Genomic DNA, 22474 nt, shown 5'->3' on the forward strand with positions numbered 1-22474 from the left:
TATAGGTTGTGGTGAAATAGGCTAAGGCAATCCAGGTGTTCCCTAAATATGAGCTCATCGCTAAATAAATACAATGACAGAGCGATGACTTGACAGTTACGGTAGCAGTATTGCAACGTGTTGCAATATTTTAAAAGGTAGCATCATGAATAATATATACATATCAATATTAGGCAGTAATTCTCACTTTACATTCTTTTGATGCTAACATACACATATATATACATAATAAATTAAATACCATAAGGAGAGTGATAACACTAGCCAACATGATTTTGCGGTAAAATAGAAAATATGCAATTCTTATGGAAATCGCTGCCCTGATTCCGAAAATGATGCTATTTTTTTCCTATCACGTCTAGTTTTGACGCAATTCGGTGTTTTAATACCTGCATGAATTCGTAAGATGTAATGTTGAGGGATGTTCTCGCGCAACATTTTTTAGAATACAATTAAGTGATTTGATTTGTTATTGTTTGCATTTTATTATAGGTTTATTGCTGTCTAAATTTTCATTTTGTAGTTGGGGGTTTCCTGATAAATTCATAACAAACTCCTCCAGATACGCAACAGATCGCGAGGTATGTAGGATTGATGATAAGACAGTTGAGCGTTTGTCGTTCATCTTAGACCAATTGAATAAACAGACGAGTTAAAACCCCAGCCCTCATGAAATGTTTATGATGGAAGCAGTTTCCTTTCAAAGATAACAGTCCGAAAATATTATACTCAAAAAGATGAACTTGTATTTTGTACGGATGTTTGAAATCTTCTACGCCAATTGAGAGAGAAAGAGTATGATCCTAGTAACTGGCATGTTTTTATTGACCCTTCCAAAAGAAGTTTAAAGGCTGTTTTGCTTCACAATACAAAACGTTCTGGTATCCGTACCACTTGCAAACTCCACAAAAATGTCTGAAACATATGAGACCTTAAAGTTGGTGCTTGAAAACATTAAATATCACGAGCATTGGTGGCAAATTTGCAATGATTTGAAGATCATTGGATTGTTTCTGGGACAACAAAAAGGCTATACAAAATTTCCCTGTTTCCTATGCGAATGGGATAGCAGGGCACGGGATAAACATTGGGATACAGTGAATTGGCCAGAAAGAAAACAATACAGCCAGGATCCAAAAATGTTTTGAATGTAAGTCTTATTGACCATGAAAAAATTATACTTCCACTGTTGCAAATCAAATTAGGATTGATGAAACAGTATGTCACGGCATTAGATAAAAGTAGCCTATGCTTCCAATATTTATCCACTGAATTTCCCTCATTATCAGATGCAAAAATCAAAGAAGGCGTATTTGATGGACCACAGATTCGTAAGCTGATGAAGGATAAAAATTTCATAGACACGATGACCAAAATTGAGAAAGAGGCATGGAACGCATTCAAAGTTGACTAAATTCCTTGGCAACATTAAACCCATTAGTGCCTGAATTAATTTTTTTCTGAGATTTGCTTACTTATTGTGTTTTGCTGCATGTTTGAGACCAAAATAAACTAATAAAACAAGTTTCAGAATTTTGGAATCGCTAGGTCATAAGATATTTGACGTTGCCATATGGTAACGCTAGGCGCTTGCACTACCTATTTTTAAACAATGAGTTTTGAAAGTCGAATTTAGGTTGCAAAGTGGTTTTTTTTAGTTTTCGTGCAATAACAATGTTGAAATATCTTAGCATTATTTATTGTAAGAATATGGAATATCAGTTTTTATTCACATCACGGTAAAAAAAATAGAATTATTGAACAAAGGAGAAAATATTTGTTTACAGTATATAGACACATATGTACAGTTCATTGCCTGTCAAAATAAAACACTCAATGGAACAATAGAATAAAATCAAAAATAAGAAGAAGAAGAAGAACTTCAGATGCAGTTACAAACTATTAGTCTATACTTTCGGAGGCATATAAAAGCCCACCCTCAGTACTTGCGTGTTAGCCACAGAGATAGAGAATGACAATCTTTCACTGTCTTCATATCATCCTTAGTGTTCCAATAAGAACACTTGGAGGGCAACCTATTATATCCAGAAATGAAAAGTATGGCGACAAAGCAACGAATTTCATCAGAAGTTATTTGTGGGTCCGTACAATTTAAAAACACCCCATACATTTTAGACTCTCGAACTAAATGTTCGATCAGCTGGTTATCTGTAAACAATTAAAAAATGTCAACAACAGTCATGGATTTTCACTTGCTATAACTAGGCTCCGGAAATGTCAACAGTCGCCCAATATTGAAATCAGCCCCATCAGTCTATCTTGGTTTTTTATTTGATTTATTATTTCCTCTATCAGTTATCTGCTCTTTCGCAGCATTGGGTATTGAAACAGATCTTGCATCAGTAGACAGAAAAGGCACTCCGTCCTCTGGTAACACACCTTCACCATCGTAACTAATCCCGATTCTTTCATTATTTACAAGCTTCATTTCAGCACTGACACATAACTTTCGAGAGAGAGATTATCAACAAGCCCACCATCATCTTCATCAGCAGGAGCCCTCATCTGTAAGTACTTTTACATAGTGCGGTTCCACAAAAATATCACCATCGAGATCTTCAGTCAGTAGCATATCCAGTGCTTCTAAAAGGGAAAATCCCTTTCTGAAATGAAGATGTATGAATCAGTATAAAGTATCATGATCTGACAGCTGCAGCTATTTTACTGAGTATAAGCGCCTAGCGTTGCCATATGGCAACGCTAATGATTCAACAAGCACTACTACGGCATTGTGCGCCCGTACTGTTTCAAATGCTTACAACATATATAATGAAGTGTGCACAACACTACTGTAAACATAATCCAATGAAAGAACTTCACTTATACATTTTATATCCTTCTTACGTGAAGCCGGCAGCCATTTCGCAGGAATCTTAAAATAACCAAGAGTCCACCAGTCTTTATGTCACAACAATAGATTTTAAAACGAAATAAACATGATTACTAGATACTACAAACCCTTCTCTAACTGTCGGATGACACCACAATCTTCCAGATTATTTCTTGTTGCCTACAGCATTAAAAGAAAAAGGTGCGAAAATCATTGCCATTTGGCAACGCTAGGCGCTAATGGGTTAAGGACCCTCAATACAAAGAAATTGTAAGGAAAATATTGGTAAAGTTTAAGGAACTATGAGCCTTAAGCTTCATTTCTTAGCTTCGAATCTGGATTATTTCCCTCCAAATTTAGGAGCTGTCGGTGAAGAACAAGGTGAAAGGTTTCACCAGGATCTCAAAGATGCAGAACGACGCTATCAGGGACGTTGGGATGTGAATATGATGGCCGATTACTGTTGGTCGATTGCACGAGACGACCCTTCTAGAGATCATTCAAGAACTTCAAAGACCCAGAAATTCCACAGAAAACGGGAAAAGACGGAGGTGTGAATCTAACCTGCACATAATGTAAGTAACAAAACTATGTATGTTTAACCATGTAATTTTTATTCAAGGTACGGTTATATTAATTTAAAAGCAACTGTACAGCCGAAATTAAATAGGCACTTTATGCTTCAGTCTCACGAATTTCAATATACATTAAAAATATAATACAAACCATCTACTTGCTTACAAAGCAGCATTTATGTGTATTTAATGCATTCAAATATGATTACGTATTGCAAGCTTAAATTTACATTAATATATCAAATTTAATCAATACTAAGTATCAACAATTTTATGTAAGAACAAAATAACATTTCGTAAAATTGCCATTAAACCAGATGTGATACGTCAAAACTATTTTTATTCTCGAATTCCGCATTAAGAAATTCATAAAATTTTTGTTTTTACCGCACAAAAAAGTTTATTTTTTGCAGGCTAGTGTAATTAAATAATGCATAGCGAAATCAGATTTTAGAATTGAATCAAATAATAATAATACAAATAATAATAGTAATACAAATAAAATAAAATACAATAAAAATAATACAGATGAATACTCGTAATGGGATTTGAACCGTTACATTTACAAGTGTGCTGGTTATATTAATGTAATAGGCAGGAAATTAACACTTTCCCACCCACATTTTCACTCCGTTTATCCCGAGGTTACAACCTATTATTTAGGAAAAACTGAAACAGACCTCATTGATTCAGAAAAAGTTAAATACAGTAAAAACTATTGATCCCATTGAATTTGAATTTTCAATAATACTAGAAAATATACCATAACATCCATTTCCATACCTGCCAACTTTACAAAACCAAAAATCAGGAGATTTGGATATGAAAATCAGGAAAAATCGGGAGGAATCAGGAGAAACAATTGGTCAAAACTGCTTATTCTGCATGTATTGCACAATAAAAAAGAGTACTATTGGTATATTATAACACTCATTGTCACAAAAACCAACTGTTGCTATACGAGGCTACAAGGTTAAAAATTACTCATTTCTATTCCCTCACAGGAAGTATGTGAGACATATGATCGGTTTCTGATAAACCTTCCGAAAATAATATGAACTCCTGCTCCACACGTGTGAATCAGTCATGCATAAGATGCCATTACTTAGCAAATTCGTAGAATATATTGCATCACGCTCTCGCGCGTGTATTCTACCCGAAGGCAGGTCCGAACCTCCGCAGAGTTGTGCCTGAGCCGGAGTTCACGTATGGTAGGGTGGCCAGTTCCTTTCCGCTCCTTCATTCCCTTAACCCCCCACCAACAGCGCGTAGCAACCCATCCAAATCTTGACCATGCCCAATGTTGCTTAACTTCGGAGATATCACGAGATCCGGTGTTTCAACATGGCTACGACCATTGGCTATGTTATTATGATCAAGTAATAAATTAAAATTCGTCAGAATTGTCTCCGAATGGCTCCTAAAATCTCCAGAAAAGTCACTCGTCGCTATCCTTGAAATTCTGTCATTAAATTATTAAAAAAGACTCCAAACATAGCGAATAGTCTCTAGAATCGACTAGACTGATGTGAACGAACACAAACATAGTACGAGAGAACGAGAGATTGACAATCCAATCGATATACACGTCGCGATATACAGGTTTCAATAAACATCGCACATTCGCGCGCATTTCTCGTATTAATAAACGTCAATATTTAATTTGAAAGTGGCAGTGACTTCCGGCCACTTGCGTACAAAGCTGAAATGGCGGGATTTGAAAACAAATTTGTAAAATTCATTAAAAAAATCAGGAGAAATAATAGAATAATCGGGAGGCGGGAAAAACTGTTGAAAATCGGGAGTCTACCGCCTAAATCGGGAAAGTTGGCAGGTATGTTATTTGCTTTACATCCCACTAACGACTTTTTAATGGTTTTTGGAGACGCCGAGGTGCCAGAATTTAGTCCCGCAAGAGTTCTTTTACGTGCCAGTAAATCTACCAACATGAGGCTGACGTATTCGAGCACCTTCAAATACCTCCGGGCTGAGCCTGGATTGAACCTGCGAAATTGGGGTCAGAAAGCCAGCGCTACAACCGTCTGAGTCACTCACAAATTAAGAAAGTAGAGTCACTCACAAACTAAGAAAGTACAAACAGCCACCTTCTGACCACAGTCGAATGGTAGCCCAGAAAGATCACACAGAGTTCTAGGTGAATTTCTGTGACACTACGTGTGTAGCTCTGAGAATGACTGAGACAAGTTTCTTCCAATGGCTATGTTTGTGTGTAATACCACCAAACATACCAGTACAGGATACACTCCATTTGAGTTAATTTTTGGAAGAAAGGCTAACATTCCAGGGGTACTCCAAAGTAAACCAGAATAGAGTTACAATAAGCATCAAAATGTAGTGCAAAAACTAACTCAACAACTACAAGATAGTCATGAAATAGCTAGAAAGCTTGTTGTTTAAGGGGCCTAACATCGAGGTCATCGGCCCCTACTGGTACGAAGTGAGATGAAATGCAATGACAATTTAAAAGTACAAAATTCATCCACTCACCAGAATTCAAAACGTGATGATGAAGAATGAATGGATGAATATAAATTTTTAAAAAATCAGTGGATCTGACCCGCAATGCCTCACCTTCCCAGAAACAATATTACTGACCAAGGGACTGCTTCCAAAACACAATCCTGAATCGATGATGCTTGTTGATAAAGGGGTTCAGTATCCAGGTCAACGGTCCCTCATAATGGCACATCGCTAGTAAAGTAGAACCATAGTATTTCTCAAGTTGCAGTACTAATCAAAGGTAGCGAAAAATCATGGTGTCCAAACATTATGGTACTATTCATATGTATTGTTACGCTGTACAGGTAATGCAGACCGATGATGCTTCTCACATAATTTTAGTTAGAGTGTGTTTTAAACTTGTAAAGATCGATTTAAGTCAATATTGTGTGGAATTAGAGGGAGAATTTTGTGTGTGAAGCTGGTTGATCACAATTTATAACTGTTAATTTGTATAGATCTCCAAATGTCGATGCTTATGTATTTCTTAAGTATTTTGAATTAGTAATGGAAAAAATCTTGAAGTTTAAGGCAAAAGTTGCTGTTTGTGTGGATTTTAATATAGAGCTAGCATATTCAGATTGACAGATTTCTGAAAATTTTCTGAATTTAATAAGAACTCTAAATTTAACTTGCACAAACAAGCTTTCTACACGTAATAATGCATGCTTGGATAATAATATTGAAAATTTTTCGAGAGATTTGTAAAAACATAGACTTGTTGGTGGGGGTTTCAGAGATCATGACTCTTTGCTTATCTCATTTTTAGAAAAATACAAGTTGCTTCACGTCGCACCAACACTGATAGGTCTTATGGCGACGATAGGACAGGAAAGGGCTAGAAGTGGGAAGGAAGCGGCCGTGGCCTTCATTAAGGTACAGCCGCAGCATTTGCCTGGTGTGAAAATGGGAAACCACGGAAAACCATCTTCAGGGCTGCCGACAGTGGGATTCGAACCCACTATCTCCCGGTTGAAAGCTCACAGCCGCGTGACTCTGACCGCACGGCCAACTCGCCCAGTGTTGTTGTTACTTGAGTCATCAGTCCATAGACTGGTTTGATGCAGCCCTCCATGCCACCCTATCCTGTACTAACCTTTTCATTTCGACGTAACTATTGCATCCTACATCTGCTCTAATCTGCTCGTCATTTTCATACCTTGGTCTACCCCTACCGTTCTTACAGCCCACACTTCCTTCAAAAACCAACTGAACAAGTCCTGAGTGTCTTAACATGTATCCTATTATTTTACCTCTTCTTCTCATCAAATTTAGCCAAATCAATCTCCTCTCACCGATACAAGTCAGTATCTCTTCATTCGTGATTCGATCTATCCATCTCACTTTCAGCATTCTTCTGTAACACCACATTTCAAAAGCTTCTATTCTCTTTCTTTCTGAGCTAGTTATCGTCCATGTTTCACTTCCATACAATGCCACGCTCCACACGAAGGTCTTCAAAAACATCTTTCTAATTCCTATATCAATGTTTGAAGTGAGCAAATTTCTTTTCTTAAGAAAACTCTTCCTTGCTTGTGCTAGTCTGCATTTTATGTCCTCCTTACTTCTGCCATCGTTAGTTATTTTACTTCCCAAGTAACAATTATCATCTACTTCCTTTAAGGCTTCATTTCCCAATCTAATATTTCCTGCATCACCTGCCTTCGTTCAACTGCACTCCTTTACTTTTGTTTTGGACTTATTTATTTTCGTCTTGTACTCCTTACCCAAGACTTCGTCCATACCATTCAGCAGCTTCTCAAGATCTTCTGCAGTCTCAGATAAAATAACAATATCATCGGCAAATCTCTCGGTCTTGATTTCCTCTCCTTGGATTGTGATTCCCTTTCCAAATTCCTCTTTGATTTTCTTTACTGCCTGTTCTATGTAAACACTGAAAAGGAGAGGGACAAACTGCAACCTTGCCTCACTCCTTTCTGGATTGCTGCTTCCTTTTCAAAGCCCTCGATTCTTATGACTGCAGACTGATTTTTATACAGATTGTAGATAATTCTTCGTTCTCGGTATCTGATTCCAATCACCTTCAGAATCTTAAATAGCTTGGTCCAATCAACATTATCGAATGCCTTTTCTAGATCTACGAACGCCATGTATGTGGGCTTGTCCTTAATTTGATCCTCTAGGATCAGATGTAAAGTCAGGATTGCTTCATGTGTTCCTACATTTCTTCTGAAGCCAAACTGATCTTCTCCCAACTTAGTTTCAACTTGTCTTTCCATTCTTTTGTAAATAAGTGTTAAAATTTTGCAGGCATGAGATACTAAACTAATGGTGCGGTAGTTTTCACACTTGTCAGCACCAGCTTTTTTGGGAATAGGTATAACAACATTCTGCCGAAAATCGGATGGGACTTCTCCTCTCATACATCTTACACACTAAATGGAATAACCTTGCCATGCTTGTTTCTCCTAAGGCTGCCAGTAATTCAGCTCTGTCAAACTCTGACCTCAAAATTGGGTCTCCCATTTCATCAGCATCAACACCCTCTTCGTGTTCCAGAACCAAATCATCTACATCCTTACCTTGATACAACTGTTGGATATGTTCCTGCCATCTTTCTGCTTTGTCTTCTTTCCCTAGAAGTGGGCTTCCATCTGAGCTCTTAACATTCATACACCTAGATTTCCTTTCTCCAAAGGTTTCCTTGATTTTCTTGTATGCAGCATCTACCTTTCCTAGGACCATACAACCTTCGACACCCTTGCACTTTTCCTTCAGCCATTTTTCCTTAGCTACCTTGCACTTTCTATCCACTTCATTCTTTAATCACCTGTATTCTTTTCTGCCCTCTATTTCTAGCATCCTTGTATTTTCGTCGTTTATCAATCAGGTCTAGTATCTCCTGAGTTATCCACTGATTTTTAGTTCATCTTTTCTTCCTTCCTAACATTTCTTTGGCAGTTCTACTGACTTCATTTTTCATGACTATCCACTCTTCCTCTATTGTGTTACCTTCAGACCTTTCATTTAGGATTTGTGCAACATGTTCCTTGAAACAATCTCTCACACTCTCTTCTTTAAACTTGTCTAGATCCCATCTCCTTACATTCCTTCCTTTCTTCAATTTCTTCAACTTCAGTTGGCATTTTATGACCGACAAGTTGTGGTCAGTGTCCACGTCTGCTCCTGGGAAAGTTTTGCAATCCAACACCTGGTTTCTGAATCTCTGCCGAAACCTAATGATGTCTATTTGATACCTTACAGTGTCTCCAGATCTCGTCCATGTATACAGCCGTCGTTTGTGATGTTTGAACCAAGTATTGGCAAGGACTAAATTATGATCAGTGCAGAATTCAACCAGTCGACTTCCTCTTTCGCTCCTTTGTCCCAATCCAAATTCTCCTACTCTATTACATTCTCTTCCTTGGCCTACCACTCCATTCCAGTCTCCCATCACAATAAGATTCCGTCACCTTTTATATATTGTATTAAATCTTCTATCTCTTCATATATTCTTTCGATTTCCTCATCATCTGCTGAACTAGTAGGCATATAGACCTGCACTATTGTGGTGGGTTGTTGCCTATCTTGACAACAATAATTCTTTGACTATGCTGGTCGTAGTAGCTTACCCGCTGCCCTATTTTCTTATTCATTATTAAACCAACTCCTGCATTTCCCCTGTTTGATTTTGTGTTGATAATTCAGTAGTTGCCTGACCAAAAATCCTGTTCTTCCTGCCAACGTACTTCACTTATACCAACTACATTAAACTTTAGTCTATCCATCTCCCTTTTGAGATTCTCTAACGTACCACAACGATTCAAACTTCTAACATTCCACACTTTGACTCGCAGAATGTCAGTATCCATCTTCCTGATGATTGCCCCCTCTCGTGTAGTCCCCACCTGGAGATCCGAATGGGGGACTTGTTTACCCCCCGGAATATTTTACCCGGGAGGAAGCCATCATCAGTACATCATTCATACAGAGAGAGCTGCATGTCTTCGGGAGTTAGTTACAGCTGTAGTTTCCTGTTGCTTTCAGCCGTGTAGCAGTATCAACACAGCTAAGCCATGTTGAGTATTATTACAAGGCCATATCTGTCAATCAACTGGACTGCCGCCCTTGCAACTTGCAAAAGGCTGCTACCCCCCTTTTTGGTGAACCATTCGTTAGTCTGGTCTCCCAACAGATACCCATCCGATATGGTTATACCTACGGCTCGGCTATCTGCTTCATTGGGACATGGAAACCTCCCCAGGTCACATGGTTCGCAGGGGAGGGGTTGATGATTATATTAAAATATTTATTGAAAATCTGAAACAAATTAACTGGGGCTTTGTATTTGAATTTCGAATGGGAGAAAATTATATTGAAACTGTGTTTGAAACCCTTTTAGATAAATTAGTTGAATTGTGGCATTTATGTTCACCACTGGTAATTATTGGATGTAGGTAATGGTAAACTTAAAAGCAAGAAGTTGAACTGGTATACTGGTGAACTGACATAGTATAGAGAAATAATGCTTTAGCTGTATAGAATTTATAAAAACTCTTGTCAAGGAGGAACTGAGCAAATGGAGTGTATAAAGTTTATCTTAACTGTAAAAAGTTACATAAAAGAAAAATTATCCATGCCAAAACTTTAGCTTGTGAAAAATATATTGAGAATGCACCCACAAGCTCATTTACTAAGAGTGCACTCATCAAGAACAAAGTCTCAAGATACTGGTGAACACACTAGATTATTCTTCACAACTATAACTCACCTATGCACCTTACAACTAACCATGAGCAATTAATGGAAATAATGTTTTATCAACAGAGTTCAAGAAGTTTTTTAAGTGTGTCACAAGAAGGCTCTTGAACATTTTAGACTATGAGAACAATATCATGAAGTATATTTTAACAACAACAACAACAACAACAACAACAACATCAACATCAACAACAACAACAACAACATTTGCTTTACATCCCATATTTTAACACTATAAAATATTATTTTAATGAATTGTGTGTCATTCATGATTAGATTAGTAGTGTTTCAGAATTGTACATTGTTATTACTACCAGGTTCTTTAAGTAGCTGAAGATGAATAGAATAGAATAGAATAGAATAGAATAGAATAGAATAGAATAGAACAGAATAGAATACATTTATTTATCACCTACAAGATATCCCAATTACAGATGATGTAATAGAAAATTAAATAATTAAATTAATTAAAAAAGTAAATATGATATATATACAAATATATATATATATATATATATACAAACAGATATAAATCTTCACATGTTTTCTACAGATTATTTACATAATTTACCAAATTATCACGCTCCACCCTTGAGAAGAACTTTCCGAATTGCAGTGGAAGGGTGTTAAAAAAATGTAGAGTGACCCAACTGACTTATGGTCCTAAGGGCTTGCATGAACCAAGAATTTTCATGTGCGACCGTCCTACATTTGGGCAGGTGGAATGTACATATCTGCCTTGTTCGTCTGCTTGGAACATGAAGTAGGATCAATCCCAGTATAGCCGGACAGTCCACTTTACTCTTCAAGCATTTAATCACTAACATTGCGTTCGCACATTTTCGGCGTGTTACCAGCATATTCATTACTAGAATGTTTACAAATTATTCATACCTGCTTGAAGAGAGTGGCATGCCCAGGAATCCAAAACTAATCCACTTCATGAACCTTATCTGTACTCTCTCGAGTTGGTGTATGTGGCCTTTCTAATACAGGAGCCACACCTCACAACCATACTTGAGACAGGGTCTCACCGGGGAACAAAACAGTGTTTTGACACATGCAATATTACTGAAATCTTTACAGTTCCTTTTGACAAACCCCAGGAATCTGAAAGATTTCTTTATAATACCATCGATGTGTTTCTCAAAGGATAAGCCATTCCTGTTACTAAGAATAACACCTAGATCACTAAACTCCTCCACACGATTTAAACTTTCTCCACTGATTTTATATCTGACCTGAGTAAAAGAAAGGCCAAAATCAGTACTGTGATATAGAAATGTTTTAGGCACTTTATATTAATAAAAGTATTGATCAGGTGGAAGGTTCCGTCTTTATATTTGTGTAAACATCATAATGGATTGTCGTTACATCCGATTTTTCATGAAAGTCAGGAAAAATACCATCCACTTTTAAGTCGGTATGAAACGACAGTCAGTTTGTTCAAAACTTCCGTTTTTGCGGATGATTTCCACACCACAGCTTGCTTGTTTGTAATTATTTGAAATCCGATACTACGTGAAAGTGTATGTTTAATTTCATTCTGAAAAAGTTAATACAACACTCCAGAGGCCTCTGTGGCAAACATTCCAGTTTTCTTCTTCAAACAGTGTCACCTACCCTGACCGTATATGTATGATGAAAACATATTTCAAGCGCACGTAGAGAAGTGATAACCTCCTCGCTAGAAATTTACATGGGAACAAACTTTCAAAATTTAACTAGATCGAGAAAATATAGACTATCCTCTGAATCAGTGATGTACTCTTCCATATCTTGAGAAGTATCTCATTCTTACTTAATTTCAGTATATAACATTAAAAATTAAATGATCGTTTACTTCAGCCTTTATTTCTAACGAGTCAACAACTACTATCGGCCAGGTTATTTACGCATTTCTTACGAAAACGTGTTATCCTCTTTCATTTTGCAGTTTCTTTCAGAGAACAGCAGTGGACGGGCATTACTAATCGATTCCAACATCGCCTTCGAATGTGGAGGAGAGAACTCGCAAGTTTACATAGTGAGAAAACGGTGTCCCCGTTTCTACCATCAAGGTAATTTGCCCTAGACTAGTCAGCCACTCCCAGGCGTGCTCAGTTCGAATTATGAAAAATAAATGACTTTAAAATATATACACCCTGGATTTGATGGGGAATATATACCCAATATGGACGTGGTGAGGTCAACTAATAGCTGTAAATAATAATAATAGAAGTCGAAGCATGACGTCAGTTTAGAGGAAAACATGCTTAATCAAAATAAACAAGAAAATGCAAAAAAAAAAAAAAAAAAAAAAAAAAATAAAAAAAAAAAAAAAAATAAATAAATAGCAAAAATCATCAAATGTGATAAAAATTTACAGGACTCAGATCATTCTCTCAGCTTATAGAGTTCATCTTGAGAATCAAAATATATTACATATAAACAAGCGTACGCCAACACACATACTTAACATTAGCAAGGATAATTTCTTAAATATTATAACTTTAACACTTTGGCTTGCGTGCTTGCACCACGTATCTAGCTGGGTTGTTATTCCTTTCGACTTAAGATGAGTATTCTCGCCTTTCCTGCACACTTTACATTACAGTGGGGGGTCCCTAATCTTAAAGAAAAGACATGTTTTAATGCGCCTTGGGGAGAAAATAACTAATCTAACTGTACACAACAAAACTATGCTGAGTGGTAAAACATCCTACTAATATATGAGCACAAAAAAAACTACTGTGGATCAAAACCACACACCAATAAAATCACATGAATGGCAAATATACACAAATCAAAGCACAAAAACATGTCATCATATTTTCCAAGCCTCATCAAGAAAAAGCCTGCCGCATTTATGCAACTCTCACTCACACACAGTCTCGATGGAAATATAAGGAAATAAATTTACACTTTGAGCAATCACTTCCTATTCAACGTAGGATCCCGAAATAGATTACATGACACAAACCAATCAACAATCAACTGGTGGACTTTATGTAGTCACGCATAAATCAACGTGGATTCCTGAAATAAATTACGTGACACAAAATTCAAGAAAATAACAGAGTAGCATAACCGTCAACACATAAATCGACATTGGTCTCCGAAAAAGATTACATGAAACAAATAATCTTCAGCGCCGTCATATCATAAAAGAAAAGTCAAAACTAAATGTTGCGATATAAAAATCTCATCTACAGCATCAACCGTAGTGACATGGACAAACACCAAATAAAATCAACACAAATATGCCACTAAAATAACAATCTCCTCGGTATAAACACACATCATCCTCACCTAGCACATGGCGGAATGACTCAAAAATGGAGATTCAGTCTCCCAAAATATGCAGCAAATACCAAAACATCCGGGGGTCAACCCTTAACACACACAGCTCACAAATCTACCCGCGGCAAGTTACACAAACATGAAAATGCAGGCCTTTCAAACTGAGGAACGTGTCCTCTTAACCGTCATCACACAAAAATATTACATGTCCTAAAGTTGCCGAAAACTGATACAAATATAAATGATGATGTCAAATATTCACTCTCAAGAAAGGAAACACCGCACTGGTCACAAATCAGAGCACTTGCGCTCGTAAAGTTAAACTTTATAAAATGGCCAACTCTGTAATAATGCAATGACTAGAAATTGAGAAATCATCACACAGACATAGATCATGTCTGAAAATCTGAAAATTACTGAAATATCTCATCCTTTCAACTTGAGAAAATCACATTAATAATAATATTTAAAGAGAACTGATTCTAATATTCGGAACTTGGAATACAAAACTGCGATCGAGGAACTCGTAAACCAATCACTAATTCATACTCATCTTTACATTCAAATAATCATGAAGATGACGCTAACGGAGGTCGTGGATCCAATCTCCACCAACTAACACATTCTCATTCACACTTAATGCAATAAATCAGAGAAAACGTGACTGCATGTTTTCGTACACTTTGGAATCCCATTATCAATTGAATCTAGTCCTTCCTGACTTTAATTTAAATCCTTATTACTTTTACATTTAAGCCCCAAGACGTTCACTGCGTCTCAAACATTAAAGAAAAACGAACAACAATAAATGAGGCTAAAGCAAGAAACTGACTTATAAAAAGAAATGACATTAACCACTCAGCTATGAAATCTGAATAAAACAAAAGGCAAGCTGTGACCTCATGCAACAGGTCCACATGTACTTTACAGTTATCAACATTTAAAAGCTTCCTAACATTTACTGAAACAGTCCTTCCAAGCAACAGCTAAACCTACTGAAATCAAATAATAAAACTAACCTATCCCCTTCTCTACATTAAAACACGTGCACACATACATAATTAGTTAATTACGTTGCAAATCTAGTACTCATCTTTTCGTTGATTTGGCCGCCTGCTAATGGACAGCAGGCTCTCATCCGTCTAGCCAGCCATATCGACGGTGATGCCTTCAAAATTGAACACTATCAGTCCTTGGTCCTCTATCCTGGCATAGAAAAACATGGTCTCATCGTCCTGCAGCTTCTGCCGGTTCGAATCTTGATTAAAACATCCGTTCATTCACGGTATTGAAAAACTGGGTCAAGACAATCTGCCAGTTACTATCAACAACTGTCAGGGTAACTTCCAGTGGCCGTGAAATCCAGTTCCCATTTAGCCACGGAACACCTCTTCGCTTACCTAACCCCGTAATTAGGTCAAATTTTTCCCACTCGCTCCACACTTTGACTGTGTTATGTCACAGCTCAAACATCTGCAAAGAGTACACAAATGCTGGACTAGAAACAGTGGTGTTCATGTACTCCAAAAATCTACTTTAAAAGAGGCAGGCAACTATGCGTGTAAATGATCATATCATAACTGTTCTTCCGTCTGAAACTCGAAGATACTAACTGCAAATTTATCAAAATTTATCATGAGTAATTAAGTGCAGTCTAAGCATATAGAGCAAACTTTCCCGCTATAAATTTACATAATAATAGCCTTTACAAAATTTAATCAGATGCAAGAAAACATAAAACTAACCTCTGAAATCAATGATGCACTTTGCCATATCTTGAGGTGTATCCCATTCTTACTTAATTGCAATATTTAGCATTAAAATTAAGCGATCATTTACATCAGCTTCTATTTTTAACAGTTAACAACTGCTATTGGACATGTTATTTATGCATTTATTGTGAAAACATGTTCTCCTCTTTCATTTCCATTTTTCTTTACAGAACAGCAGTCAACAGGTATTTCTAGGGCCGAATTCATAGACAGCACTTATACATAAGTGCCCCTTATAAGCCAGGTTTTATTTCATATTACCTACTTAAGTGTCCCGCTTATTGCTATAACTGGACCTCCCACACACATTGAAGTGACTCGCTTATGTCACAGCAAGATGGAGGATAATGATTTTGCTAAATATGTTGCACTTCAATCACAGAATACTTTCCGTGCGCGCAGAAGAGATGGAAAACCCTGCGAAATGTAATGTGACCAACAGTTTAAAGAAGGTTTTGTTTTAGTAAAGTGATACTTATGAATATTCTTGTTCCTTTGTTTGAGAGAATGAACATAACCTCTAGAGGACTCTCAATCTCACCATTTAAGATATTAATAATACACTAGTTTTATTACAGCCAAATGGCCATGTACCATTTAAGATATTGTTTTGAGATTTTATGCCACCTCTTAACTTCAGGTTGTTATTATTATTATTGTTATTATCATCATCATTACCGGTATTTCGCTTAATTAATTGGAAACGTGTTACAAGGTGATAAGTTATAAAGACTGTAGGCCTATGGAACAGTAAAGAACTAGCCTATACTGGGTTATAAGAAAAATGAATGTGTTGCACTGCTACCATTTGTTTTAAGGTTGATTTGTGCCAATTGTATCAAGTTAGTCATCCAAGCGTTTGCCAGATTATATCAGAAGTTTCTGAAATTATGGCATCACATATCAAAACATACTATTTATATTTTATTGGGGAAGTAATTAGGCCCATTACAACGTAACAGTTACGGATATACTTGTCAAATCATTAAAAGCGTTGTAAGGCTAGATATTCTACACTTGGATGAATATTTGTATAGGTTCGAGTACCTGGATAACTATAAACATATTACATTAAGAAGAAAATTAGACTCTGGGCATTTTGGTAGTTTGCATTGTCCACAACAAGGTTTTCCCACGTCATTCATATTCTGATGAGAAACTGCGTCGGTCTACTTGTTCTATATTATGTGCACGTACTTCGACACAAGTTCTTGCAGGTGCCGTCTCAGCTTGCTGTTTTGTTATCCATTCTGATAACCAAATACAATATAAACAATCTTTTAACCTAAAAAATTCCGCGCGCGATCGCGCGATGTCCTTCGATAAACAAAACACAATAGATCATCCCACTATTCGGTGGCCAGAACTACATGATCCAGGAAGCATGGGCATAATATACAGCATTGCCACATCTGCAGTGATACTTACTGTATCAATGAGTGTGCTCTTTAAGTGCTGTCTATGAAATGTAAAATCATATAAGTGAATACTTATAATAAGTGATCCCTTATTACTTAAGGGTTCCACTCGTGTATAAGTGCTGGCTATAAATTCGGCCCCTAAACGACTCCGACATAGCCTTCGAATGTAGACAAGAGAGCTCGCTGGTGGACATAGTGAGAAAACGATACCAAAGATGATCGATCACATGCAATATATTCGCTGCGTGCATAAATGTCGGTAATGGAAAAAATCGTGAACGCTTAATTGCTTGTAATAATGGATGCGTCGGTGATAGGGCTCTCCCTGTAACCGAAGGATAATACACAGTTTAATATACGAATTTTGAAAGGACAGACAAACTGTTGTTATAACAGAGTTCTTGTTATATGCCGTACTTGTTATAGTGGACTTCTACTGTATGTCGTACGAAGGAATGGGTTTTGACTAAGGATTCATGATTGCAAAAGACTACAAAAAAATATATATACTGTACATACAGATGGAATGACTGCTAATTAGTGTTATCTCTAATGAGCCAAGGAGGCATACTAATGTGAAGTATTAGTCTCCACGAGGGGCAAACATAATTAACACGAAAATCAAGAGAAATTCAGGAGGAAAAAAAAAAAAAAGTGAACAAAGAAACTCACCCTGATATAGTGTAAAATAGAGGGCAAAGGAAAATCTGCTCTGCACAGCAAAATCAGCAAAGGCTAAGATGTGCCGACCTTCAGGTGTGTTGAGAAGGGACATCACATTGCAAGGTATATCCAGAGTCAACTGGTAAGAACACAAATCTTCAATTCTGGAAGCACAAATATTATTGTTAACAGGTTTTCTTTCTTTCCTTCTTTCTTGCTATCCACATTCAGAAATACACATTTTATATACAACTTACGTCTTAAATTCCATTACTGGGCGAGTGTCTTCACTTCTGTACTGTAAGGACTCAAAGTGAATGTAACTGATGGCAGGAATCAAATTTTGTCCCTGTTGAGCTGCCGCCTAAACAGAAAAAGCAGAATATTTTCCTAAAAGTCAATAGAATTTCTGCTCAATGCTTTCACAGCCCAGAATACTAAGTAAGATTGTTGTTTAAGTCTTGCCACATGAAATGAGACAAGCCATTTAAAAATTCAGTATACTTCCTTTGTTTCTTGTGAAGAAGCAAGGCACAGATATAGGTGAACAAAGATTTTAATAATAATGTTATTGTTTTTTTACATCCCACTAACTAGTACTTTTACGGTTTTCGGAGACGCCGAGGTGCCGGAATTTAGTCCCGCAGGAGTTCTCTTACTTGCCAGTAAATCTACCGACATGAGGCTGACATATTTGAGCACCTTCAGATACCACCAGACTGAGCCAGGATCGAACCTGCCAAGTTGGGGTCAGAAGCCCACCGCCTCAACTATCTGAGCCACTCAGCCCGGCAAGAAAGATTTTATGCAGTATTTCTTGCCTCATATAATTTTAAGCCAAAAGACTATCATGTCCAACAAATAATAAAGCCCTCTGCATGCAAAAACATGAGCTACATATTCTTGGCACTTTTAAAAACTGAAAACCAAAAATGCAGAAGTGGTTGTAGGTTTTTTTGTAGGCAGAGGTAAGGATCCCCTTCTAAGCATTTCTCCATTCTATTTTTCCAGTTTTAGAGTAGGCCTATTGTACCCGCTCAAAGCCTGAGTCCCAACCAGCATTTATCTCAGGGAGTGTTACGGTCTGAATCTATCGCAACTAATAAACAAAAAAAATTATATTTTGAGATATAAGATCTCAAACTAAATGTAAGGGCGCCATCCAATCAGTACTACAGGGTTGAACGGGACACTCTAATCTTTAACTTTAAGGCTCATCATAAAACACACAAATTATATATACATATTCAGATCAAAGGAAACTTATGAAGGCTCCGTCCTAGGAATGGGGACGGATATTTAAACGGTCACCAAGGGTTTACTATTCTACAAGAACAAGAACCTGGAACTGTTTCCTTGCAAATGCTAAAGGAGCATTTTATTTAAGTAAACAAAATAATTTTTACACACAATCAAAATCTGTTGACCCTTGATTTGCCAATAATTTGGCAAATTATTCCTGAAAAACGATTACATAATATTTATCACTTTTGACCACCCTTCCATTTGGGTGGTGGAACCGTTGATATCTGAAGGTATCAGATATACCTTCGTTAACACCATGACCATATTTGGTCGTGGACCAATTACCTGTTGGCTAAGTGAGCGCGATCGCATGAACTATGTTATCGCCTCCACTTTGATTGAGATGAGACCAACCCGGGAAACTACAAACTCTCCCCGGGTTCCTAACCAAGATATGCTAATCGTTAGTTGAAGGAAACGACAAAGAGACTCTAACCTAATGGTCCAGATGTAGGGATTTGCCTTCATTTACAACTATTAACTTAACTTATTATTCACAACAACGCGACATTATTACGTTAATTCGCCAGCTGACTTCCCTATTATCATTCATCATCAACATCCGAAATAATAAAATTAAAATAATAATAAAAATATTATTATTATTATTATTATTATTGCAGATCGTGATTATAGTAACCCGTAATCATCCTCGCTATATTACTTCAACTTCTCGCTCTTATTATTGATGAGAATAATAAAAAATAAAAATAAAAAAGTATCTTCTTTTTTGTTCTTCTTCTCCTTCTTCAAATATTCTCATTATTATTATTATTATTATTATTATTATTAGTTAAAAATCTCAAATTTTTCATTTCAACTCCCAACATCATTATTATGTCCAAAATATATAAAAAAGTAAATTCTTCTTCTGATTCTTCAAATATTATTATTAGTATTTTTTTTTTAAATTAATTTCGCTTGTTACACGGTAGTCCACTCTTAATATGTTTAACGCATAACCCCTTTTACAATTCTGATTTATTTTGGCACTAATCAATCCAGACATGATTTACTTGGAATATTATTATTATTATTATTAATATTATTATTCTTTCGAGAATCTTTATTTTTATTCCCCATCTTTATAATTTAGTCACATACGTTCTCTCCCAAACAGAAATCACCAAGATCCGAATTCACATCGGTCGGGACATAATAGTGTTTGAACCCGCACCCTTATTTTCGTACTGTCGTTAATTCATGGAGACCATATGCTCCTAAGACAATTCTCAAATCCCATAACACCTCGCAATTGGGCAAATACCTCCAATCTCTGCAAGTGTTAAATTATTCCTTCCTTTTCCATTTTGAAGTCCATTTATCCATTGGAACTCTTCAAAACATTTTCACTAATTAACCCTCGGTGTGTGGACTCTATTCTGCCACTCAATACACCGGTATATAAATACAACCTCTATGTGGGCCTTAAGATCCATCTATTTCTTCATCAACATCAGTACAATTCGCTTTCATTTCGGGCCGGATTTCTGTCCCATAAAACTCCAAATCTCAACCTTTGGCTCAAATCACTCTGGGCCTCAAACATAGCGTGACCATATTATCAAAATGCCTATCTCGTTTCTACCAAAATTATTTATGATTATTATGGAGTCCAAAAACGTTAAATCAACAATTAGTGTTAACACCGGATTCACTGCCCAAATAAAATATTCATACCACATAATATCTCCACATTTAAATTACTTTGATTTGCAATCATTCTATCCAACTAGGCCCGTGCCTTTATTCTCAAAGATTATTATTAAACACGCCTTTACACATCACCCAATATTAATGTAACTACTTCGACACTCGCACAGATTATTATTATTTTGTCCACTGGCGAACTTCGCGATATTTACAAACAAATCAATGGACTTCATTCCGTCCCACAACAATTTAAATCACTTGGCAACCCTACCTCTGGATTATCTTAACCACACGCCTTAATATCTATAAAAGTTCCGATACTGGAAAAACACTTTGGAAGCACTTCTAAATGAATATTAACATTATCTTTACGTGAAACGTGCTCCATATCATATCAAACAACTCAAGCACTTGAATGAACAACTCAACCCTACTATACTCTATTTAATAATCAAAATTATGATGAGTGCTCGATCTAATCATGTACATATTAATTTGTCCCTTTGTCTATCTATCTTTGAATTTATACGAGCCGGAAACGGCTCGTTTCACAATCAAGTTACCATGATAAAATAATATGATTTCCTCCCCCTAACGATAGCAATCTACAAATATTTGAAAAGGTTACTCACCTCTTTTTTTGTAGTCTGCTAAGCCGGACGAGAAGCACAGGCCCCGTCCAGTCTTAGCCCTGCATTCCACTGGTATTCATGCCAGCTTGAAGAATTAATCCTTGACCCTTTTCAACTTTACACATTTTGAATAAAAACAAATAAAATAACTGTTGCACTCTGGAATAATTTCCACCCTAAATTCTACTCACAAATTTTATACTCTCGGCCTTGTATCTAGCCCACTTAATGTAGATATACATTCTTCATTCCTTTCCCGGACACTAGGAACATGGGATACCTCGGGATCCCCTTTACAACGGCCCGTGCGCGCACTTGAATTTCCCGTCTCACGTTCGTGTAGCTGACCAGGTATCAGTTTAGAATCGACTGTTTACTAGGTGACATAAACACTCGTGACCGTTCTCACGTAACGCACTTCCTAATCTGTTGGTAGAATCTCACACTCCGTAAGTTATGCTTTACTGAGTCCTGTCTATTTGAAACACTTCATACTAGTATACTGCTCAAGACTGTAATATGAGCTACATCACGTCATGAATCACTGTACTATGTAACAATATAATACTTCGAACCCTACTCCACGAGTAAGTACACACACGCACCCCAGGCGTGGTATCAGCTCCGACACTTTGTCAAAAGTAGTTGTCAGTCCTTGTCCACGACCTCATATTTATACCTGTATCCCTTCTCTTCCGAGTTCATCGGAGTTCATCTTGGGACGCGCAGTCCCGATATCTTCATACGACAATTTGCGGTTCGGCCCGTGGCTTAAATATGATATCCAATGATGTAATTATGTTCTCAAAGGCTCTATACCAATTCTCAACTATTATCGTTCGCTGGTAATGGATATATTTGCGAATTTAGCTGCCGTATCCCGGCCTGGGATTTCGCGCTCTATTATGGCGTCCTTTGCCTCCAGCCAATCATCGGATAGCATTCATGATTTCTCAGAATTACACCATGCAATCTCCCGCAATTATTAACTTTTTATAAGTTTTATAATATAGTAAGGCTCCTAAATTCCACCTTATTCTGAATAGATAACTCACTCCCTTCTATCAGTTTAATCCGC

At 36.8% G+C, this 22474-nt stretch overlaps 1 protein-coding gene across 1 annotated transcript in view; it reads right to left on the reverse strand.

The window, feature by feature from the left end:
• LOC136874927 (centromere protein I) overlaps positions 1 to 22474 on the reverse strand; it is a 331694-nt gene that overhangs the window by 181906 nt on the left and 127314 nt on the right. Inside the window, exons 7-8 of the mRNA XM_067148637.2 lie at positions 18064 to 18170; positions 17816 to 17970 (exon numbers count right to left, since the gene is read on the reverse strand). Of these exons, the coding sequence (XP_067004738.2) occupies positions 17816 to 17970; positions 18064 to 18170 (262 nt within the window). The remainder of the gene's footprint in view (positions 1 to 17815; positions 17971 to 18063; positions 18171 to 22474) is intronic.

Source organism: Anabrus simplex, chromosome 5, assembly GCF_040414725.1.
Source record: "Anabrus simplex isolate iqAnaSimp1 chromosome 5, ASM4041472v1, whole genome shotgun sequence".
NCBI classification, from domain to species: Eukaryota; Metazoa; Arthropoda; class Insecta; order Orthoptera; family Tettigoniidae; genus Anabrus; species Anabrus simplex.